General features: G+C 35.6%; 1 protein-coding gene and 1 long non-coding RNA gene across 2 annotated transcripts in view; one reads left to right on the top strand and one right to left on the bottom strand.

Moving 5' to 3' along the window:
* Window positions 1-3,949, bottom strand: part of LOC136040814 (pH-sensitive chloride channel 2-like) — a 69,409-nt gene extending 65,460 nt beyond the window's left edge. The window contains exon 1 of the mRNA XM_065725147.1: window positions 3,777-3,949. Within this exon, the coding sequence (XP_065581219.1) occupies window positions 3,777-3,832 (56 nt within the window). The 5' untranslated portion in view covers window positions 3,833-3,949. The remainder of the gene's footprint in view (window positions 1-3,776) is intronic.
* The window catches only part of LOC136040815 (uncharacterized), a 100,653-nt gene that overhangs the window by 72,640 nt on the left and 4,750 nt on the right, over window positions 1-23,263 (top strand). Inside the window, exon 3 of the long non-coding RNA XR_010620888.1 lies at window positions 4,213-4,319. This is a non-coding gene — a long non-coding RNA (uncharacterized LOC136040815). The remainder of the gene's footprint in view (window positions 1-4,212; window positions 4,320-23,263) is intronic.

The raw sequence follows: 23,263 nt of genomic DNA, 5'->3' as shown, positions 1-23,263 counted from the left end.
TTAGTGGACGATATTCAATGCTTTATTTTTTTTATAACGGCTTGATTAGTGTTGGGCGATAATTTGATTAAACAATATATCGACATTTTTGTTTCGATATTTGATAATTAAATATATCGATTTCGATATTTCTGATCATTTTTTTGCTCAGATTATCTTTAGGTTTTGGCAAAATTTGATGACAATATCTTTAAATAAAGAGTATTTTGCACAATTTTTTTTTCTACTGATGCGTGTTTTTTTTTTTTTTTTTTTTTTTTTTTTTTTTTTTTTTTTTTTTTTTTTTTTGCCAGGGTGATAATATTGAACCAATGGTCATATAGGATCAGAAAAGGGCTTGTTCGAACGGCAATTACAGTTCTAGTTCCTCATTTCGTGACCAAAGCGATTGGAGGAACAACTGGACTCCCCCCTCCCCTCCCATGCTCCTTCTTCCCCACAGTCATCCGATCAAACTTTGAGATAGCCATTTTGATCATCATAGTTGGAAGGTGACATGCTTTCGAGATTACGGGACCCTGGAAGTCCCTGAGAAAAGGGTTTTAAGTTATGAAATTTGTCAAGTGTTTACATCATAGTATTTGAAATTGGGAAGCAAACGGATCTTTTTGAGGAAGAATGAATTGTATGCCAGGGGGATTTTCTCTGGGGGCGGAAGTTTTCCAAGAGATGAATTTTCTCTGGTTTTTGGGGGGGATTTTCAGCAGGGATGAAATTGTTTGGGGATGGGAGATCTTACGAAAAAGGAACTTTCCATGGAGGGATTTTCTTGGGGGGGGGGAATTTTCCATAAGTCAAAAAACAAATTGTCAAGCATTATTTTAAAAACAATCAGAAATTAAATTTAAGAAAAATCATCTAAAAGTAAGGAGCAATATTAAAACTTAAAACGAACAGAAATTATCCCGTATATGAGGGCAAATCCTCTCCTCAATACCTCGCTTTTTACGCTAATCTTTGCTTTTTGTCCCGATTATTTAAGAACAACTCCTGAAACACAAAAGCTCACTGGAGGATCCAGGGGGCTGGGTGGACCTGGTCCCGAATATTTTTTCTGGCCCCCTCTCATCCTGTTTATTCTTTTATTTACTCTTTTTTCAGAATAAATTGGCCAATTTGGTAATTTATTGGCACCTTCGTCAATGCGTCCCCGCCCCAAGATTTTGCTCATTGGTGCCCTTGTCCATTGGACCTCCCCAAGATTTTGCTCTAGATTTTGCGCTTGGCGCATAATGCTAAAATTAATGGACTTTAAACTTAACTGGACTTTAAAGAATTGATATTTAAATTTGAATCATTGTTATTTATAGATTTTATTATAACACCTTCTCTTCTTCATTCGTTCTATTTGTTTTAATTTCTCTTTTTTTGCTATATTTTTAAATATAGAAAGAATTTTACAGAGAAATTTTAGAGGGGGGGAGGAATTTTATGCCTTGGAGAAAGCAGTTAATGCTACTGTGACTCACAATTATCAAATTGTCAGACATTGCCAGATACAGGGTTATCAGAATAATGTATCTGCAGTATCTCTGGAATGTCCTGGGATATCAAGTTGAAACTTTCTAGGAGAATTAGGGGGCCTAAAAAATATTATTTGGAATTGCAGGGAAAGTGGAAATCCAGAAAAGTGCTATTTATTTAGTCTCCAAGCTGATAAAGTTTTAGCACTTTGAGGTCTTGCTTGATAATCTATTTCTAGTTATATTGCATTGTATACAGAAAGAAACCAGATACATACATCCAGGTTATCAAAATACTTTATCTGCAATATCTCACGATAAAATTTGAGGATAGGACTGAATTCTTAGGATGTCAAAAGGGCAATCAAACCATGAATTTTGACTTGAAGGGAGTAATGAAGGTAAATCAAAGGTCATTTTAATCCTGGCCATAGAAATGGCTAAACTATGAATTTGGATGAATATGAGAATATGGTTTGAGACGGAATTTTTAGAGTCTAGGGGGAGAGGAGGCAAGGTAGGCTTATATTTTGCGTTTAGAGAGATTATATGTCCTACAAAAAATTACAATTAAAAGTTTTAGAACCATCAACCCTAGTTTATTCTGAATACTCTTCTTGCTGAAGTAGTGAGGCATGCCAAAAGACAAAATATTAACGAAAACTATCGAAACAGCCTATTTGTTATGTATCGACAGCTACTGGAGGAATAAAGATTAATCTTCTTTGGAATCTATGGGAAGGGCAAGGATGGTCGTAGCTCCAGCAATTTTACAGGGAGGGGGGTAAAAGGGGGTCCACATCCAGAGAGCGAGGTTTATGGACTGTATAATAATTTTTCCAAATTATTGGGGGGTAAACTGCCCCCCTTGTTGCTTCCAAACGACTCCACTGAAGGCAAAGGGAATATCAGTATTATATTTGAGGACAGGAGTAAGAATGAGAAAGGTTTTATTTTCTTAAACAATAGCTCATGCGCAAAAGGATTAGCAACTCCTCTTGAAAGCCTGAAAGTTATTTGAAGATTAAATTTTGAAAAAAAAATTAAACAGATATATTTGAATTCCACTTATTCGGAAAACCCGAAATAAGTCGAATGCCGTTAACTTCTATCACTATGAAGCTTTTAGGACCAGCAAAATGGGATCTAGAAATTAATAGTTTTAATGACAAATCTAAGGAACATGGCTAAATAAACTATGAAAATATTATATAAAAGTAAAAAATCTGATTATTTTGATTTTTGACCTCCTATAGTTTATATTTTAGCAATGTAAAAAACCCACAATTTTCAGGAAGTGACCTTGGCATGCAAGTATTTGAACAAACAGGCAGATGCAAAAAAAATATATATATAGAATGAAAAAATATTTCAAAAAATGGCATATTAAGATATGTTTATATGGTACAAGGATTCTAGTGAATGAGATTCAGAAAACATTTTGATTAAATTTAGATTAAAAGATTAAATTGCTATACTCCATTTTCCTTCCACCCACAATTCTAAGGTGAAAATACTTTTAGGAACTTCTTTAAAAAATTTGATCTTGATAGAAAATTTTTACAAATATTAAAATTTGGCTGAAACTGAAATTACCATCCCATATAACATTCCTTTTAAGTAGAATAATAAAAGTAGGCCATTAACAAGTGAAAACAAATTAATTCAAAAATTTTATCCGAACTATTTCCAAAGAAAATAAAAGAGTCCAATAATAATTAAAACTTAAAACGAATAAACATTATTCTCACTGAGCCACTGATTCCTAATTAAATATAAATAAATATAATTAATATATCTATATTTAAATATCAAAATATGAAAAATATTTAAGACTACCAACATGAAAACAGCAAATACTGCTGTAAGTAAATGTAAACTAATAGAAATTCAAATGAGCAATTAAACCGAATTTAAACTTAAAAGAAATTATTAAACAATAAGTGTGGGGCTGCAACACCCCCTCTTAAACATCTTAAAAGTCAGAGCATCGTCTATACATTGCTGAAAATGTTATGCCTTTAGAGCACTAATTTTATTTCTCATAATACGCCCAGCACAAAATTAATCAAGGTTCAAAGTAAAAGCGTGCTGCTAGCTAACTGTTTCCCCTCTTACCCCCTCTTAAACTATTTAAACTATTTAACTGTTATTTTTTTTATAAATCGGTAGCATTAACCATAATTCATCTTTTTTGAAATGTGGATCATCATGACTTTAAATTTACATCTGTTATATGTTAATATGACAAATAGATATTTATGGGATTATGCAATATACGCTTAAATAATAAAATGATCAATGCTGACTTACTGTATAATAGAAAGACTAGAGATAAAAGCAAACACTAATATATGGAAAGAACACATCTTAATATCATATCAAAGTGTAGAAACTATCAGGTTTGAATACTGCCAAAAATTATATCGGCAAAATTTGTAAAATAGACATGACATGTATCTAAGATATGCTCAGCACACAAAGTTCAAAATAAGAGCTATTGGGCAATGTAGAAAAGATCCTTCGTGGACTTATTTATATTTTGCACCTGTAAAGTTTCAATTATGTAATCACAAGTAAAAGGAATATTAAAAATGTCAATTCCTAAGAAATTTGGGTAACAACACATTCACGCTCCGAATTTAAATGAGTGGATTCCCATTTCCAAGACGATCCAACCCATTTTCAAAGATTCTGCTCTTGGTATTATCTTTATGTTTAATAAATAAAAGCCATTTTTTCATTTCAGGTGACGAAATCCTACGTAGGAGTAATATTGGTCTTAGCCGTGCGATTAAGACGGTAAACGTACAGCACGATTTGCACTTGCGTGGGTAAAATTAGGTGCAAGTTGAGGTAATCCGTTTCACATCTTTCTTATAGATTTTATTATTTTTATTTTTTGGATTTTTATTTATATTATTTTATTTTTATATTTATATATATTTTATTATTTTATTATTTATAAAATTAAATAAAAAAAAGTTTTTTGAAATGAAAGTAAGGAGCAACATTAAAACTTGAAACGAACAGAAATTACTCCGTATATGAAAGGGGCTTTTCCTCCTTGACACCCCGCTCTTTACGCTAAAGTTTTTTATTGTTTTAAAAAGTAGAGTTGCGAGAAAGAATCAAACTTTAGCTCAAGGAGCGGGGTGTCGAGGAGGAAAAGCCCCTTTCATATACGGAGTAATTTCTGTTCGTTTTAAGTTTTAATGTCGCTCCTTACTTTAATTTCAAAAAACTTGTCTTTTTTATTTAATCTCTGAAAGTTTTTGAATTAATGCATGTCTGATTTTGGCTCTCCGTACATAAATTATTAAAATGAAATTTGTATATTAATTCTTTTTTTGGCTAAATGGCTTTCTCTTAGTTTTGATCAGACGATTTTGAGAAATAAGGGGTGGGGAAGGAGGCCTAGTTGCCCTCCAATTTTTCGGTTACTTAAAAGGGCAACTAGATCTTTTAATTTTTAACGAACGTTTTTATTAGTAAAAAATATACGTAACTTAAGAATTAACATACGTAACAAACTTTTATATTATTATATTATTTGATTATGTATATGAGGGGGTTGGTCCCCTCGTTAGTACCTCGCTCTTCACACTAAATCTTGTTTTGTCCCAATTCTTTAAGAATGACCCCTGAATCAGAAAGGCCGTAGAATAAATAGTTGAAATTACTTAAAAATTTTTTAGCACAAAGAGCGAAGTATTTATCTCCTCCTAAATACCTCGCTCTTTATGCTAAAGTATTTTTAGAACCCCTCATATGCGTAATAATCTCTGTTCGTTGTAAGGCTTCTCCTTACTTTCAATTGAAAAAACTTTTTCATGTTTATATTTTCATTGTTTTTTTTTTAATAGTAATGCTAGAAAATCCTGTGCCCTTTTCATTGAATTTCTCTTCCCCCATGAAATATTCCTCCAAGGAAAGATTCTCCCATATAGCCCCCTCCCCTCACCCCACACCCAAACCAAAAAAAATCCCCCTGATAACGTCGGTACACTTCCCAGTAACCATTACTGTATGTAAACATTGGTCAAAGTTTGTAACTTTCAGCCCCTCCCCCAGGGACTGTGGGGGGTAAGTCATCCCCAAAGACATAGTTATTATGGTTTTTTTCTATAGGAAAAATAATTTTTCCTATGTTATAATGTTACAATTTTTTCTATAGGATTCTCTGATACGCTGATAGCGATGGTGTGATTTTCGTTAAGATTCTATGACTTTTAGGGGGTGTTTCCCCCTATTTTCCAAAATGAGGCAAATTTTCCCAGGCTCGTAACTTTTGATGACAAAGACTAAATTTGATGAAACTTATATATTTAAAATCAGCATAAAAATCCAATTCTTTTGATATATCTTTTAGCATTGAAGTTCCATTTTTTAGAGCTTCGTTTACTATTGAGCCGGGTCGCTCCTTACTACAGTTCGTTACCAAGAACTGTTTGATATAATATATTATATTCTTAATAAGTATAATATTCTAATAAATATAATAGATATAATATAATATAAGTAATATAATAAATATAATATTAAAAAATGTAACATATATTAATAAATATAAAATATAAAGTTCTTAATAAATGCAATATTATTTTATTTTATGTTTATATTATTTTATATTATTTTGTATTATTTATATTATATTATTTTTATTTATATGATTTAATATTTTTTTATTTTCTGGGGTCATCGTGTTTTTTTGTAATAAAGACAAATTGTCCAAGTTGTTACATTTCTTTTTATCTGTATTCTTACAGCCAGTCCGAGCTACTTTTTTTGTTCGTAGAAGATCCGTAAAAATTTTGATATTATGGGGTAACATATTTAAACGGCTTATTTCGGTTCACGAGGTTTCAATAATTATCCTTTTTTCATCATTTGCGTTAGGTGAAGCGATATGTCTTTCATAATGTCAAAAGATAAGCTGAGGGAAAAGAAGTTTTCGTCCCACCACCTGATCAATTAAAAGAAACAAAGCTTCGGGATATGTCTTTCATAATGACAAGACAAGCAGAGGCAAAGGTTAAAGGTCCAAAAAAAAAAGCGTTATTTTAAAAAGGCTTCTAAGTTAAGGTCCGCTTGAACGTCATGACATCAAACAGTTCGTGATAATGAACTGTAATAAGGAGCGACCCTGCTCAATTGTAACCGAAACTCTAGAAAATAGAATTTTGATACCAATAGTTACATCAAAAGAAGCGCATTTTAATTCTGATTTTAAATATATCAGTTTTATCAAGATTAGTCTTACCCATCAAAAGTTATATGCCTGAGACAATTTGCCTCATTTTAGAAAATAGGGGGAAACACCCACAAAAGTCATACAATGTTAAATCACACTATCAGATTCAGCGTATCAGAGAACCCTGTTGTACAAGTTTCAAGGTCCTATCTACAAAAATGTGGAATTTTGCATTTTTTGCCTGAAGACAGATCACGGATGCGTGTAAATTATTATTATTTTTTTTCCCAGGGGTGATCTTATCGACTCAGTGGTCCTAGAATGTCGCGAGAGGGATTCAAACGGAAACTAAAAGTTCTAGTGTGCCTTTGGGGAAAAACTTTTTCCCCAAAGTCTGATCAAAATTATGAGATATGCATTTTTTCACCATAGTCGAAATACCTAATAACTATGTCTTTAGGGACGACTTACTCCTCCACAGTCCCCGTGGGAGAGGCTGCAAGTTACAAACTTTGACCTGTGCTTACATATAGTAATGGTTATCGGGAAGTGTAAAGACGTTTTTAGGAGGATTTTTTGGTTTGGGGGAGAAGTTGATGGGAGGGGGCACGTGGAAGGATTTTCCATGGAGGAATTTGTCATGGGGGAAGAGAATGCCGATGAAGGGGTTGCAGAACCTTCTAGCATTATTAAAAAAAACAATGAAAAAATAAATAAGCTCTTTACGCTAAAGTATTTTTAGTAATTTCAACTATTTATTTTTCGGCCTGTGTGATTCAGGGGTCATTCTTAAGGAAATGGGACAAAATTTAAGCTTTAGTGTAAAAAGCGAGGTATTGACGAGGGGGTGAACCCACTCATATACGCAATAAAACCACACAAATATGGAAGTTTGTTACGTACGTTAATTAGTAAGTTACGTATATTCTTTACTAATGAAAACGTTCTTAAAAATTTAAAGTTTAAATTTATAAGTTTAAAGTTTAAAGTTAAAAAATTTAAAGTTTTTATGGAATCAAAAAATCTGAGGGCAACTAGGCCTCCTCCCTCGCTCCTTTTTTTTCTCAAAATCTTCCGATTAAAACTATGAGAAAGCCATTTAGCCAAAAAAAAATTAATATGCAAATATCGTTTTAATTATTCATGTGCGGAGAGCCAAGATCAAAACGTGCATTAATTCAAAAACGTCCGGAAATTAAATAAAAAAAACACATTTTTAAACTAAAAGTAAGGAGCGACATTAAAACTTAAAACAAACAGAAATTACTCTGTATATGAATAGGGCTTTTCCTCCTCAACGCCCCGCTCTTTATGCTAAAGTTTTTTACTATTTTAAAAAGTAGAGTTAAGAGAAAGAGTCAAACTTTAGCGTAAAGAGCGGGGATGTTGAGGAGGAAAAGCCCTTTTCATATATTGAGTAATTTCTGTTCGTTTTAAGTTTTAATGTCGCTCCTTACTTTTAGTTAAAAAAAAACATTTTTTTTATTTAATCAAGAAAAGGCTCAATTTGGCTCCTGATACTAACGGTTCTCTAAAGTTCAGATGATGCTGTTTTCTTGATAAGGCATAGTGATATTTGTGGCAGTTTCTGTTTGTTGTAAGTTTGACTCGGTCATTTATTGTAATGTCAGTTCGTTTTAGGTTTCATTTATTTAATGATAGTGATTTGTTTATATTTAGGATAGTGATTATGTTTTACGTTTGATTTAAAGTTAGAAACATTCGAATTCCAACTGACTGGAAACTCACCTACTGGAAACATGTATCAATATTATGTTTGCACAAAACTCGTTTAACCATATCCCCAAAATCGGTACATAAAGCAAAGAAATTAAACTTTTTGGCCAAATTAATTCTGTACGCTGCGAAACCCCAACAACCCTATTGTTATGTTTAACGCGTCTATTCTTTATTATTTTATCAATCAATACCTTTTGTTTGAGAAGTTCCAGGATTAGGATATTTTTTATCCTCATTTTTTTCTGGGTCCTGCCACTATGTTTGTTATCTAAACATTTTAGTAGTCAACAAGAGGCAGTTTTGTAGAAGGGTTTCAAATTATGTTAAAATGACTATCACTAAATTTTGATTGGGTGGCTTTGGGGAAGTTGTGGGCGAGTGAGGGGGGTTAGTTCCCCTCGAGTGACTTTTGACAGTTAAAAGGGGAACTACCCCTTCAGTTCTAAATCGAATGAGCTCTTTTTGAAGTTTCTACGACAGCAAATGGCCATATCAAAATTTTGATCAGATGTATTTCGGCAAAAATACGTGGTGTGCGCGGAGGTGTCTACCCTCTGATCAATCTGAATCTCAAAAAGGGCAATAAAACTTCCAATTCTCAAAAAGGGCAATTAGCAATCCAATGATCTTGCTCCAAAGTTTATACGATCGCCCTTTCTAAATAAACCTTAAATGCCGCAGGACATAACTTACAACCCTTGCTCTGAGGGCTGTGGGGGGTTGTTATCCTCAAAGATATAATTTCCGGATCTTTCAGCTGCATTGAACAAAATGGCTGTCTCAAAATTTTGATTGAATGCGTTTGGGGAAATGGTGTTCGTTGGAGGGTGTTAGTTGCCCTCCCATCACTTTCGTCTATTAGAAAGAGCCCTAGCCCTTTCAATTTCTAATCGAATTAGCCCTTTTTGAAGTTTCTACGACAGCTTCTTCGATACGAGGTGCCCTAGTCTAAACAAAAAAAAATGAATAAACAATACATTGTGCTCACATCGCTCTTTACTTAGGCAGCGCTAATGATAAAAAAGAGTAAAAACTTGGTTTTTGTCCTTAGAGACTCACTAATAATTAGTAAAAGTGCAAAAATAGCTTTGTCTGTTTAATGACCTAAAGCTAAGTTGACTCTTAGAAAAATAATATATCGAAATAGAAAACAATTTATTTTTTAATTAATTTTTCTAATATCTTAGACGGAAGGAATAAGCTATTCTTCACCTGAAAGCGGTTTTCCTGAAAGTAAAATTTTTTGGTGAAACATAGTTACAAACACCATCTTGTGTGAAAAAAATCTATTTCGAATGGTCTAATTGACATTGCTGAAACACGTCTCTGACTGCCTCTATTTTGCAGTTCTCCTCTGCCGAATCGCAAGAATCTATCGATTATTTTCGGCAGATTCAATTGTTTTCCTGAAATAAAAATTTTGGCGAAACATAGTTTCAAACACCATCTTGTGGAAAAAAAAATCTTTTTCGAATAGCCTAGTTGACAATGCTGAAACATATCTCTAACTGCCTGTATTTTGCAGTTCTCTTCTGCCGAATTGCATGTCTTTTTATTTCTTTAAAGCGGCTTTGCCGAGTCAAATATGGGATTGTAGCATGGCCCGTTTTGCTGAAAGTTGCTGATCTGCTTAACACGAACGAAAAAATTTGGCTGAAAAAATTGTACTGAATCGTCTAAGGAGGCCAAAATCTTTCAAACAAAACATGTGAAAGGAAAACTAGAAAGCAAATAAGAAAGAGATAAAAACATGGCTTCGGATGACCCCGTACTGTGTTTTAACATAGCAAGTTTTTTACCTTCCAAAAGTCCTTTTTTTACAAAAGGAAGACAACTTGCTTTAACTTAACTGCTGTTCTTGCCTTTTTCACACAGACAGGAGAGTTAAACAAGCAAGTTTATTATTGTTTGTGGTTAAAGTAGCATGCTCGTAGAAGGGGAAATGATATTGCTAGTGGCCTTTGTACTATCCTTGATAGGATTCTTACTACTTATACTGGCATCAGAAAGTTGGTCATATGGTCAGATTTACGTTGCCTCAAAATCTTAATCAAATATTGAGCTACATGGTGCAAGAAATCCTGAAGAAGGATTCACAAGTCCAGAGTATAAAAATGAAAGACTTTCAGCCTGACTACTCCAAGATTAATGAGGTCGATATTGTTCATAGCGTCATTGAGAGGTCTTTGAAAGACAAGGATGTTTTTCACCACTATCATTGTTAAAAAAAGCTTTTGATTGTTCGGACTTGTGAACCGTTTGTCATTACTCGAATGACCAAGCAGAAGTTTTGTAATTACGTCGATACGTATACCTATATGAGTATAGCTTAGTGCCATTTTCATAGGTAACGTTACTACAGTTTAAGTAATGACTATGGAAAAGCTCGTTCTACAAAACATCGTTTGCGTATGCTACCTAGTCTGTCGCAGTGATTGCTCACAAGTACTCAGAGGACAGCACAAGTGCTTCAGTGCCGAACGTATCAGTGGTGGGTATTTTGGAAATTTGCTGCCCTCTATTCGTTTTAGAACAGTGGTTGAGTTGCCAACAGCAAAAATAAAAGCCAAAGAATCTCTTCTGCGTTTCAAACCAGCAGTAGATATGACAGATGTGAAAAGTCTTATTAAAGTTGCAACAGAGCTGAAGTACTTCAGCTGAAATCGCAGAGTGTCGCGAAGCAGCATATGCCATTAAGTCTCTGAAAGTTAAAACAATAAATTCTAAGAAGCGTGTTGCTAGGTCCCACTGATCTTGTAACATTTCATTTTAAAACTTCCTGTTAATTGTCGAAATTAAAAATTGTATATCAACTGAAATACGCTTTACCAAAATTACATTTCCAATTCATGCTGAGCCAATTCTATTCGGACATATTTCATTTATGCTCTTGAATTTCCAGGAGTTATTGCCAAAACCAATATTCATTCTGTTTTATCTTATGAAAGGCTCGCCTTAAGCCAAATGAAAACAAGCAAAATGGTATAGGCAATTATTCTTCTTAATTTTAAGACAAAAATCAACGCTCCATCTTTAGCTGATAGTAAATTTTAAGCTTAATGTATAAAATCTTAAAATACCACTAGGAGTAGGCCTACATCTTTGAGATGATTTCTAAAATTGTTTTGCCATTTTGTGCCCTTAGCTATAAATAAAAGTTAGCTTTTTTTGTGGTGTCACTATTATTTTTGTTTTGGAGGAAGGGGGATTTTCCATCAATAGTTGGCTCATGATGCCAAATTTGGTCTGTCGCAGATATTCTACATCCATGTCTGAAACATTAACAACACACCTGCCCTCTTAGTGAGCCAAACATTGTCCTAGTCTATGCGCAAAAGTTTGCATATAGTCTTCAAAGTCAGCAGATCACCTGTAAAAGAAATATCTGCAGGCAACCACAAAGTAAGAGTTATGGCACTGAGGGCATAACTAATGAGGAATAAAATATTGTACAGAAAGCAGGTAATACATCATACATCAATATGCAGGTTTTTGCATATTGGTGCTCTTGGACTTTCTGGCCAAAAAAAAAGAACTATAATGTGTCACGAGTTAGAAAAAATTCATTTAAGGCCTTAATTTTGCAAATAAAGCACGTGAGAGACGTCAAGTTTATATTTAACCTAAATACAAAATGATGATAAATGCAATACGTAATTTTGGTATTTAAGAGTATATAGGTATTGGAAAATTTCTAGTTGCTACTGAATTATATGACAACGCAATTAAATCAATAATAAAATGACTGGAGAGAAGCTGGGAAAGAAGTTTTTTCTAGTATATCTGATGTCTTGTGGAATTATGATTGAAAAGAACAAAGGTGTGAAAAAATTTCGTATGTAATGATGCACAAAATGAATCCACGTGTTGTGTGAACCGTAACCAGTGTTTCCAGCACTTCAAGAAGAAAATTACGACAAATTGTCCAAAAAATGTACCAATGACCAAAAAACTGTACAAAAGCCAAGCAACCAAGGTTCATTACGTCAGTTAGAGAAGTTTTATAGAAAGAAAAGGTGTTAGCAAGTAGAAATTTAAGATAAGGCAGTGAAAAATGCTTACTCGGCCAGATCTTTCTGCTTTAGCCGGCAGGGCCTTATCAGCTGTCAAATATAACAAAGTGAAATTGAAAAATCAACTCGGCTTCACCACTCTTGATGTTTTTCTGTGTGCTAAATGAGACGTTACCAGGGCTTGAAAGCCCTCCTTCCATGATTATGGTGACACACCCCAACTTAAGAAACACTGGAAGAGGGTACAGAATATCTGCAACAGCGAGTGTCACATGTTTAATGTTATGTTGTTTGTTATTCTTGATGAACAGTTTTTGTAGTCAAAAAAGGAGAAATACTGTAAGTGGGTACAGAATATTTGTAACTGGAAGTGTCGCATGCTTAATGTTATGTTGTTTGTCATTTTTGAAGAACAGGCTTTGTAGTGTAGTATAGTTGGAACCTTTATATGAAGGCTAAAACTATATGTTTTGAACTGTTTTGGAAAGAACTAATGGAATCAACAAATTTCATATATAATGATATTAATCATCAGTTCAAGACATATTTCACAGTAATTTTATTTTCATTTCCAATACTGTAATATATATACTCTTAAATATCCAAATTACGCATTGCATTATCATCGTTTTATATTTAGTTTCAATATAAGTATGACGTCACTCACGTGCTTTATTATTCAATTGGGTTTTAGGAATTAAATAGTTGTTTCTTACGTTTCAAGTATGGACAGACCAAAAATAAGATCCGAATTGAAAATTTTCATCATTTAGCGCCCTATTTCTACCCTAAGTGAGGCGAAGGGGATAAAATACCATTTGCACTATTATAATGATATATGACATAATTGAAGGAATATACAATTGAAATGTTATTCCTCATTAATTTAAGTCTGAGGAGACCAAAAAATGGTATTACAATTGACAAATTTTGTCGCTTAGAACGCCTTTCCACCCTTTAGGGAGGTCAAAGAGGGTGAAATCATCTTTTTTTGCTGGTTCCCTACTTTTGGCTTTATCGGTGCTGCATTTTAGTTTTCCACCCGTGAACTCATATATTATCTATTATTGCGCCTCTTGACGCATCAGCTTGAGTTTAGATACTTGGGAGGAGGAGGTAGCTTTACTTACACAACTATTTTTTCTAGAAGTTTTTTTTTGCTTTTCCGGGGTTAAAGAGTTCATATCTACTTATCCCCCCCCACTCACCCTTTACTACTGAAGGAGGGGGCAGCAATGAGCGGGTCATAACATTGTCATATTTAAATTTGATTCTGAATTTGAGGAATTTGGCTATTATTGCAAAAATAAGGACTTCAATTAAAAAATAAAATTTCAATTAAAATTTGTTCTTGATCTCCAAGACACTCAAAGCATCTCAAATTTGACTTGATTAAAAATTTATTGAAAAACACAAAAAATGGCCGAACCGAACCACATTGGTTATTGAGATCACAATGGTCCGAAGAAACATTGAGGCAGTTTGTTCCATAGCACTGGCAACAAGCAATACTGCAGAAAAGGTTACCCTGTTTACAAGTGTATCTAAGGCTATCACAGTCATCTTTTCAGCTGCAGTGAATCAGTCTGAGAAGGCTTTCAGGTGTAGGGGTCATAATGGGCGTATGACCGTTTGACGAAAAATTCCAGCCCCAGTCTTCCAAAATTCAGACTTCCAACTTTCGAAGAGACTCGTTTCCAACTCTATATTTTGAGAGATTCAGTATATATCATAAGAAAATACCTCTTAACTTTTTTGTCGTTCATTTGTTTGCAAACATTGCCAAAAATAAGATTCCAATTTTCCAAACCAAATCCCTCTGACATTCCTTTGAGTAAAAATACGCTGTTAAATGATATTCTTTTTCTATTTTGATGTCACTTTCGGTCTTCTCAGACTTTGATTTATAGGAAACGACCTTTTGATCCTTTTAATACTAGAGGAATTAGGATTTTGATTTTTCACCCCCCTCTGACTTTACTTAGGGTGGGTATGGGACGCTAAGGGACTGAATTTTCCATTTTCTATGTCCTTTTCGGTTTCCTCAAATTTGTATTAATAGGAAATAACCTTTGTATCCAGAGAAAGTTGTGGAAATTTAAATTCAAAGTTTAAACCAGGATGAAAAAAAGATTAAAATGGTGAAAGAAATCTACCACGATGACAAATTATAGAAAATCTATGTAGGAAGGCTTGCAATATTTAGTCCTGTTTTTTATGATCTATGGTATTTGATATATGATATGATCTACGTATCCCCTTCCTCGTTCCACTATTAAACTTCTGAAACCGGATATCTTTACCGTACTTCCAAAATTAAACTATATTTTAATTTCTAATTTTAAATGCTAAGCTTAAGCTTAAAATACTATATTCTCTCCAGCCCTTTCTGAATTCAAAAAAGGATAGTCCTGCAAATTAGTTCAAGCCCGGAGTATTGGTCCCGTCAATTAGAACATTAAAGTATTGATACTTCTTTATTAAGTCCTGTATTTACTCTATCTACATTTTTCTGATGAAGTGTTCTTATGATGAAAAATTCACAATTCACGAGAAACATTATAAATTTAAAATTTTGAATATTTAAGGTTTTTTATACTGTGTAACTAAAAAACAAAAGTGTTTTATCTAATTTTGCAAAAAACTTTAAATAAGAACCAGGCATTTTATTACCAATGAAGTACGTAAGCCCATGGCTGCCAAATTGACACATTTTGTGTCAAAATGACACAATTTGATGTTGCGTGACACAATGACACATTCAGACGAAATGATGACACAATCGACGAAAATGACACATTTTTCAATAAAAAATGACAAAAATGACACATTTTTCCCAAAAAAATGACACATTTTTGTCATCCTAGACTGGATTTTTAAATGGTAATAAAAGAAAAGTAAAATTTCAATTTTTTACCTCCAGAAAAGCTTCAAATTAATAGAAGGGAATAGTACTGCCTAACGGTGGCAGTAGGAGACAAATAGTGCAGAATACAGGACAGATGCCATCACCGTATTTAAAATTTAAACCACGCGAAAAAAACAGCCATAGGCGAAAATTTTAAATCAAAATGCACGCTGAATACTTCTTGATTGAGTATTTGATGTAGCCAACAGGTACGTACTTAATAGTAAAAAATAAACAGCATGCAGTTTACCAAAGCTGTGCGCATAAGCAGCAACTCCCATTTTTAGGAGTACAGGAGGGGTATCCAACCTCGGACAAGATTACAAATTTCCAGAGATGTCTTTCCTTCAGTATAATCCATCTGGCATAAAAAGGCACCAAAAAATATGACAAAAATACTAGATTGAAGCTGGTTGAATGGCTTACATATTGAGTTAATGAAAAGCTTAGCCAATAAAGCCGATTATGTACAGAGCCGATTACGATTACGACGTCATACGAAAAGTCTATTTTCAATTTGCTGTCGGAATTGATTGTCCCTAAAACTTTTATAAATGTAAACTTGCCTCGTTGGCCGCCCAGACACAAATTCATAGTGTGTAACATTAATTTAATCGAGTGTTTCTATTTCTTTCATGACGTCACAAAAAGGTCATGATCCCAAGATAATAGAATAAGGTTAAGTTCACTCTTTTTTCAACTGATTTGGAAAAGATTACATATTCAAAACTCTAAATAAAGATTTGACATTTAAATATGATACCACTTGTAGCAAAAAAATATGTCACATTTTGTGACACATTATGGAATCTGAAAAGACACAAAAAGCACATTTTCGGAAAAAATATGATGCACTCCTTAAAAAAAATTTGGCAGCACTGCGTGAGCCTGTTTCAAATTTATAATTTTTGAAGGGTTATACTGATTGTAAAGTTGTTGAAGAAACATTACTATTGGTTAACCCGAAAGAATAGTAATATTTTCTACAGAGTTCTCTAAAGCTAATAATAGCGTGACGGAGTAGAATTGTATTGAGCCCAGTGTTGCCAGATGTAGCACAATTATGCGGAACGTAGCAGAATTAGGAACCAGAAGCATCCATGCATAATTCTCCTTAAGATAGCATAATCTAGGCCGATGTAGAACAACTCATAACGTCACATCAATAAAACAAACACCAAAGATGGTTTATCGAATATTTCGACCAAACTAAAGTAAAATTTTCGGCACAGCGACAGACTACGAATCATCTTAGTCAGGGAGCCACTCAACGAAAATGTGTCGGGTAGGTGATCAGTGAGCAGCAGAAGGTTTGACAACGGAATATGGGGTAATCGATAGCGCTGATCACAAAAATGGGCGTTATATACTCAGCCGGGGGGTGCTTGACCGCGAAAATTGAAAATTTCGCGTTTTTTTACTATTAAATCACGTTTCGGAAAAATTTCCACAATGATCGCCAAATCTTTCGTAACTGATGCCAGAAGTGACGAGTACAGTAGGGACCATCGCGAATGACCTTGAAGCTTGCAATTTTAATTTTTTTTATTCGCGCTGGAAAAGATTTCGCGCCTAGATCCAGCTGGTAGTGGATAGTTTTATTATCTCAGACAGGAAGATTGCCACTATACTCAACAATGACCTTGATTACAACTCTCTTTCATTCCTAATCAGAATTATTAATAAATTTGACAAGATTATTATTCAATAAGCTTGAATAAACAAAAAAAAGACTACTATACTAACACCTGCTACGGATTTCGTGAACGGCACTTGTTACTACAAAAGTTAAAAAGTTGCTCAGCATATCAAATTATCCATCAAGCATATCAAACTCGTCCATAAAACACTTCCCACCACAGTCACAAAGTAAATTGCAAGGTCTATTTCCAGCACATGAACATTTTTTTGTACAGCGCTTGCACGAGCAGTACTGGGGGACCACACCTTCTGGAAATGCCTGAAGGGTATACACAACTGGCCTAACCCCACCGTCTTGAAACATCCAGCCAAATTGGAGGGGATCCAGAAACTGTGGCTTTGCTCGATTTGCTTGCAAAAAAATGTCCAACTGCAGGTACACGCGCTTAGCATGACACTCAAAGGCAGCGTCAGATGGTGGCAAATACTTAAGCTCCCGCTTTCGAGGGCACAAATGCACTCTTAATTCATTAAGAGAGGTAAAGTGGTCTGGGTCTTTTCCGTATGAGGCAACAACGACCTTTTTGCAAATCACACTGAATTTTTCTAGAACCGCAGGGTCGAGCTTTGACTTCTGTATCTCTTGGACAAGCAAAGCAATCGGTTTCTCCAATCCCCATTTCTCGACAGCCTTGGCCACCACTCGTTTTCCTTTAGAAAACATGAAACCCACGGTATCACACCCTGAAAGCGTATGAAGAAGGCAGATGGAGTGAACAAAATCGTTCGGTAAATTGCTGCAAAGCCGATGTATAGGCACTAAATAGCTGTGGAACCTGACATAAACTTTCCGCTTTTCACAATTTGGGTGGTTCCCAAGGAATAACTTGTAGTGATATAGCAAGACGACAACTATGTCTGTGTCATTCGCATCGACCAAAACGACATCGAAACCCCTCTCCAAACAGTCCAACATGTGTAACACAACTCTTGTATCGGCCTCTTCATGGGTACAGCTCAAACGCTCTTCAAAGTTTGTATCAGCATTTCCACTTCTGTTGAGCATCACCATTCTCATCCGGTCTCGAAAGCCTCCTGAGAGGTCCACAGTGAACCCTGCTTGCAGCAGGTGAACTGAGTTTTCAAACTCACCGAATAGAAACTCAATCAGTCTTGCCTTTGTCTTGGAATTTGAGAGCAACGAGTTCCAGTAATCTAGGTTTAAGTGTCTACCTAGAGCTACCGGAGACCTGTTTGAACATCCTCGCTGCTCATGGCAACCACCGCAGTCCTTTAGGCAGATCACCTTGCCTTCTTCGTCGGAATATCCAAAAATCCCATCATATCTATCTGCAAGGACGTGCAGCTCCTTAACGTTGCTGTTGAAAGACACAAGCGTAGAAAATGTCCGTTTTCCATAGCTCTCAACGGTTTCCGATGGATTTGGTGGATGGCTTCTGAGGTAGGGCATCAAGTCTACCACCCTTGAGTGAGTCGACTCACTGCTAATCTCGAGGTTAACGGGCCACTCGCTCAAGCTGATTTTTGTTTTCAAATACTCCAGAAGAGCTGACTTTGTTCCTGTCCGAAGCACAACCATTCCAGATATGGCACTTCTCTGGAATATAGAAGGTGCATATGGAAGAAGCTCATGGGAAAGCAAATTCTTTAGATGGTGAAGTCCTCTTTCGCCTGTAAAGTCAACACTCACCAATACCCTTTTGACCGTTTGAAGTTCAACATTGGTAAGGCTATTTACAGCACTAGAAGTATTGGTTGCTTTTTTCTGTTTCGCCTTCTCATTATTCATGACCTTTACTTTGCTAAAGGCACCTTTTTCACCGTCCAAGTAGCGATCAACCGCTCCGCTTCCAACAGATCGCACACTGAGGAGATTGTCAGCTATCTCACTATCAACTGTCTCAAGCGTATAAATATTCAGCATATCTTCGTCAGTGGATCGAAAGGGATTGAGCCTGGCTTCCAGAACAGACTTCACTTTATCAACAGCCATGTGTTGCCGCAGAACGAAGGAAGGGTTATCTTCGTGGTGAGAGGAGTCAAACTCAGTCTGGGGAACAATGCGTAGCATCTCAGTGAATGTAGACGAGACTGAGGCACAGAACGGAAGAGTTAAAGTCCACTTCACCAGTGCCAACTCATTCATGGTAATACCCGTCATTCCACCTTCCGTTTTTGAATCTAAATTAATGGTAGATTCTACAGCATGGTCTGGGGATATGCAGTTGAATTTTGCATTCCTCCTCTTCACATTGAACAGTCCATTGTGGAATGCCTGATCTACTTCTTGAGGTTAGCCCTGCATCTCAGCCAGGTACTCAATCAAGCAAGTGCCATACTTATAGTGACCACATGCAACTAAATAAGGAAGCATTTTGCTAGCTCCTTCAAGATGGCCATCCCAGTCACCAGATCTTTCACTGTACAAAACTGCCACAAAACCAGTACCATTTCTTTGTACTGCTTCCAGAACTTGTGGGTTTTTGAGCGTGCACGAGAAGTCTCGAACCTTTCTAACCACGGGGACAATGCGGTAAGTTTTTCCTTTAAACAGTTCAAGTTCTCATCACCCTCTCTTGAGATCTTCAAGTTTTGCAGTAAATCTCCCATTTCTTCAAAGATAGTGATGCACGATGAATCGTCTGATTCTGCGCAAAAATTTTCGAAAGCTTCCCAGTACAGAATGGATATTGCCTCGAGGACTAACGTATGAGCAGCGAGAGCTTTATAGTACGGTTTACCACTCATCACTTTCTTTGCGGTTCCTTCCAATAGAATTCCAGTCTCGTAAATCACCTCTTCTAGACCCGAGCACTTCATTATATGACCGATGGCACCCATGAAGTTCATTAAAATATGAAGACCGGCCATTCTGAGGACAACATCAGAATATGCTTCAGGATTTCTGACTCTCAGAGCATGAACGATTTCATATACGGCCTGGTCACATGTGACGACGGTGTAACTCAGTCCCAGTTCTCTGGCAGTTTTCTGGAAAGACTTAATGACTGCTTCCACGACTGCTGGGTTCGAGGGAGAGTGGGGAACCACTGGCAGGTATCCGATCCTGGTAACAGGAATATCAGCCTTACAGCTATACATTGCTGAGAAACACTTGAAACCAAAATATGGTTGAGATTCTGCCGAGTCACTTGATACATTAATGAGCTGCGTCGGCAAAGCTCTACAAAGAAGCCAGATCGTGAAAAAGTCTGAAACGGGAACTTTCTGGTCACCTGACAAACCAATGAGATCGCTGCATTTATCGGTCGCCTCTATTTTTCTCTTGAGGTACATCTTCCCAAACTTTCCAGGCTGAATCAGATTTGAAGACGACAGGGAAGGGTTTCTGTTCCAACTTTTCTTCAAAGAACACGCTTTCTTTAGTGGGCCGTCCGTGTTTGGTTGCATAATGATGCTTGTCGTAATATGTGACGTCGAACCGTCAGACGTCTCTTCCCGAAATAAAAGTACTCTTAAGCAAAATGTAACAAAAATCCTATTATTCCTTTCGAAAATTGCTCCAAGGACACCTGAAGAAGAAACAAAACTGGAAGATAGGATTCAGGTTGCTGTATACGCGAAGCGGCAACGGCGTTTTTTGTCGGCACATTTTTGAGTCCGTCGGCACAAACTGGACGCCCCCCCCCAAAAGCTAAACGGCTAGTGACGCCCCTGATGGTATCTGATACCACGGTCTAAAGTCGTTTTCGTAGTTACCGAAGTATCTGATACCCTGACGCATTCACACTGGATAGATGCCGCTGCTTATCCGAGCTAAAAATTGGGTCAATCCGCTTTTCTGTCAATAGTTCAAAAACGAGAAGAGTTAGAGAATTTCTGGATCAGTCATTTTGTAGGACAATAAATTTCCTACAGAAGCCATTAAAAAAAAATACACCTCAGTCAGGCAAACTTTCAAGATGGATCAAGATTAATCCAAAAGAGAGATAAATTGTGTTAACTTTTTCGTCGAAATTTTGTGATTACAACTGAACGGCAAAAGATAAAAATGTTTTGAAAAGAGAATATGATTCTTTATTTAATTACCTTCGATCTGAGGTATAGCTGAACAATTTTGGAGTAACCTGTAATTTTTTATCGATTTTAATATAATTTTTGCCAGTTAAGATGGATTTTTAGGGAATTTGAAGAAATGTGGATGTCGCACCCATTTGTCGACTATATAACGCTGATTTTCGTTTTCAGCATGGTCGATTGCATTAGATTGCACACTCAAACCTTCTGCTGCTTGCTGATCACCTCAATCCTTAAATATCAACATTTCTCTCGTGTGGCTCCCTGACTATCTGGTATTTTTTTGTTCTGATCCTGTGGTCTATGGTCTATGGCAAAGAAAAGCGCACGCAAGATATTTGAACCTAAAGACATGTGGTGATTGGTTGGATTGGATTGGTGAAGATGATTGTTTGGTGAAATTTTGAGATTTAGAGGGGCTTCATGTTGTTATTGTTTGTGGTGAACGGTGAGAGAATTTTCCTGTGCAATTAGGCCTAGCCCTTTTAATTAGACAATAGGCCTGCAATTAGGCAATAGGTTGAAGAGAGAAAGTATTGAAGCCGTGCTGGTCACAAAATCACGACTAAGAACAATAGATACAGTTTGCAACAAATATGTCACTACAGACAATCAGATCAAGCTCCACAATTCCAAGAGGCTCTGCGTAGCCACCCCACCCCCTGGTCAAGAAGTCTAATCCGAAAGCGAAGATGAAGAAGATCATTGAACCGCATTTTTCCCTTCTTTTTTTAATGTATCTGAAGTAAAATTTTGTTGATGATGTAAGACACTATGTTTTTCAAATGCCGCCAACCGCTTCGATAAGAAAGACGACTTGCGAAAAAAAGAGAAAAACTTGAACCAAATTGTGAACCATGATCCTTCCCCTGGACATAAAAAAGCCTTTTTAGTTACTTTTTATGCTATTTTACTTTTTTCTTTGCCTCCTTTGTTTATACCCCGCTTTTGTTCCCTTCGCGGGTTAAAAATAAATTACTTGGAAATTATTATCAGATAATATCCTATTCAGAGCCTTTATTAAAATAAGACAGAATTCGACTTGTCTTAACTGATGAACTTCTTCGTGAAACCAGGGAAAATATAAAAGCGTAGCATAAATCTGTCCAAAAAAGCATAATTTTCGGCTCAAGGAAGCATAATCCTCTCCGTCCGATCTGGCAACACTGATCGAACCTAGTAGGATCAGGGTTGCCAATTTTTTTTTAAGGAGTGTGTCCTATTTTTTCCAAAAATGTGCTTTTTGTGTCATATCAGATTCCATAATGTGTCATATTTTTTTTGGTACAAGTGGTATCATATTTAATTATCAAATCTTTATTTAGAGTTTTGAATATATAATATTTTCCAAATCAGTTCAGAAAGAAGTAAACTTAACCTTACCCTATTATCTTGGGATCATGACCTTTTTATGACGTCATGAAAAAAATAGAAACATTCGATTAAATTAATGTTACACACTATGAATTTGTGTCTGGGCGGCCAACGAGGCAAGTTTACATTTATTAAAGTTTTAGGGACAATCAATTCCGACAGTAAATTGAAAATAGACTTTTTGTATGAAGTCATAATCGTAATCGGCTCTATACGTTATATTGGCTAAGTTTTTTATTTCGAAGTGAAACATATTTTCGTTTATCACGAACACGTCGGTGAAAACGTCGGTCTGATTAGTTTGAATTTCAGAACCATTTTTTCTGTATTGCTTGTAAGCGATAGCATGTATTAAGGAGGGCTTACAAGAGTGACCCTTCCCATCCCCGAGATTCTTAAAAGAGGGAATAAGGGATAAAGTCTTAACAGGGAAAACGTGCTGTCGCTGTAATGAAGGGGCCAATGCCCCATTAGAGTGAAAAAGATTTTTGTTTATCACAAACACGTCGGTGAAAATAAAGATCTAGAAGATGAATAAAAATTTGGCTCACCATGGACAAATAATAAGTAATAGCAAGAGCTTTTGGACAATATTAATTAAGAATGCTTGTTTATAATTCGATTTTAGCCTCGAACTCTTATGGAAATCGTCCATTGTGACGGATTTTAGGCCGGTTCCAGGTGTTTATGGTGCAAAAATAATCATGAAGCGCGAAAAAACATCGACATTTTTAGCATGAAGTAAAATGTCGCTCCGAACTATTCCTTCAAATAGTGTGTGGATTTATCAGGATGAATAAATTTACAACATAATGAACACCACAAATACCACATTTTCTAAAATGTACCATGATAAAATGCATCACCAGTA

This window comes from Artemia franciscana, chromosome 21, assembly GCF_032884065.1.
Source record: "Artemia franciscana chromosome 21, ASM3288406v1, whole genome shotgun sequence".
NCBI classification, from domain to species: Eukaryota; Metazoa; Arthropoda; class Branchiopoda; order Anostraca; family Artemiidae; genus Artemia; species Artemia franciscana.
The sequence above is the reverse complement of the archived record's forward strand: the minus strand, read 5'-3'. Positions and strand labels throughout refer to the sequence as shown.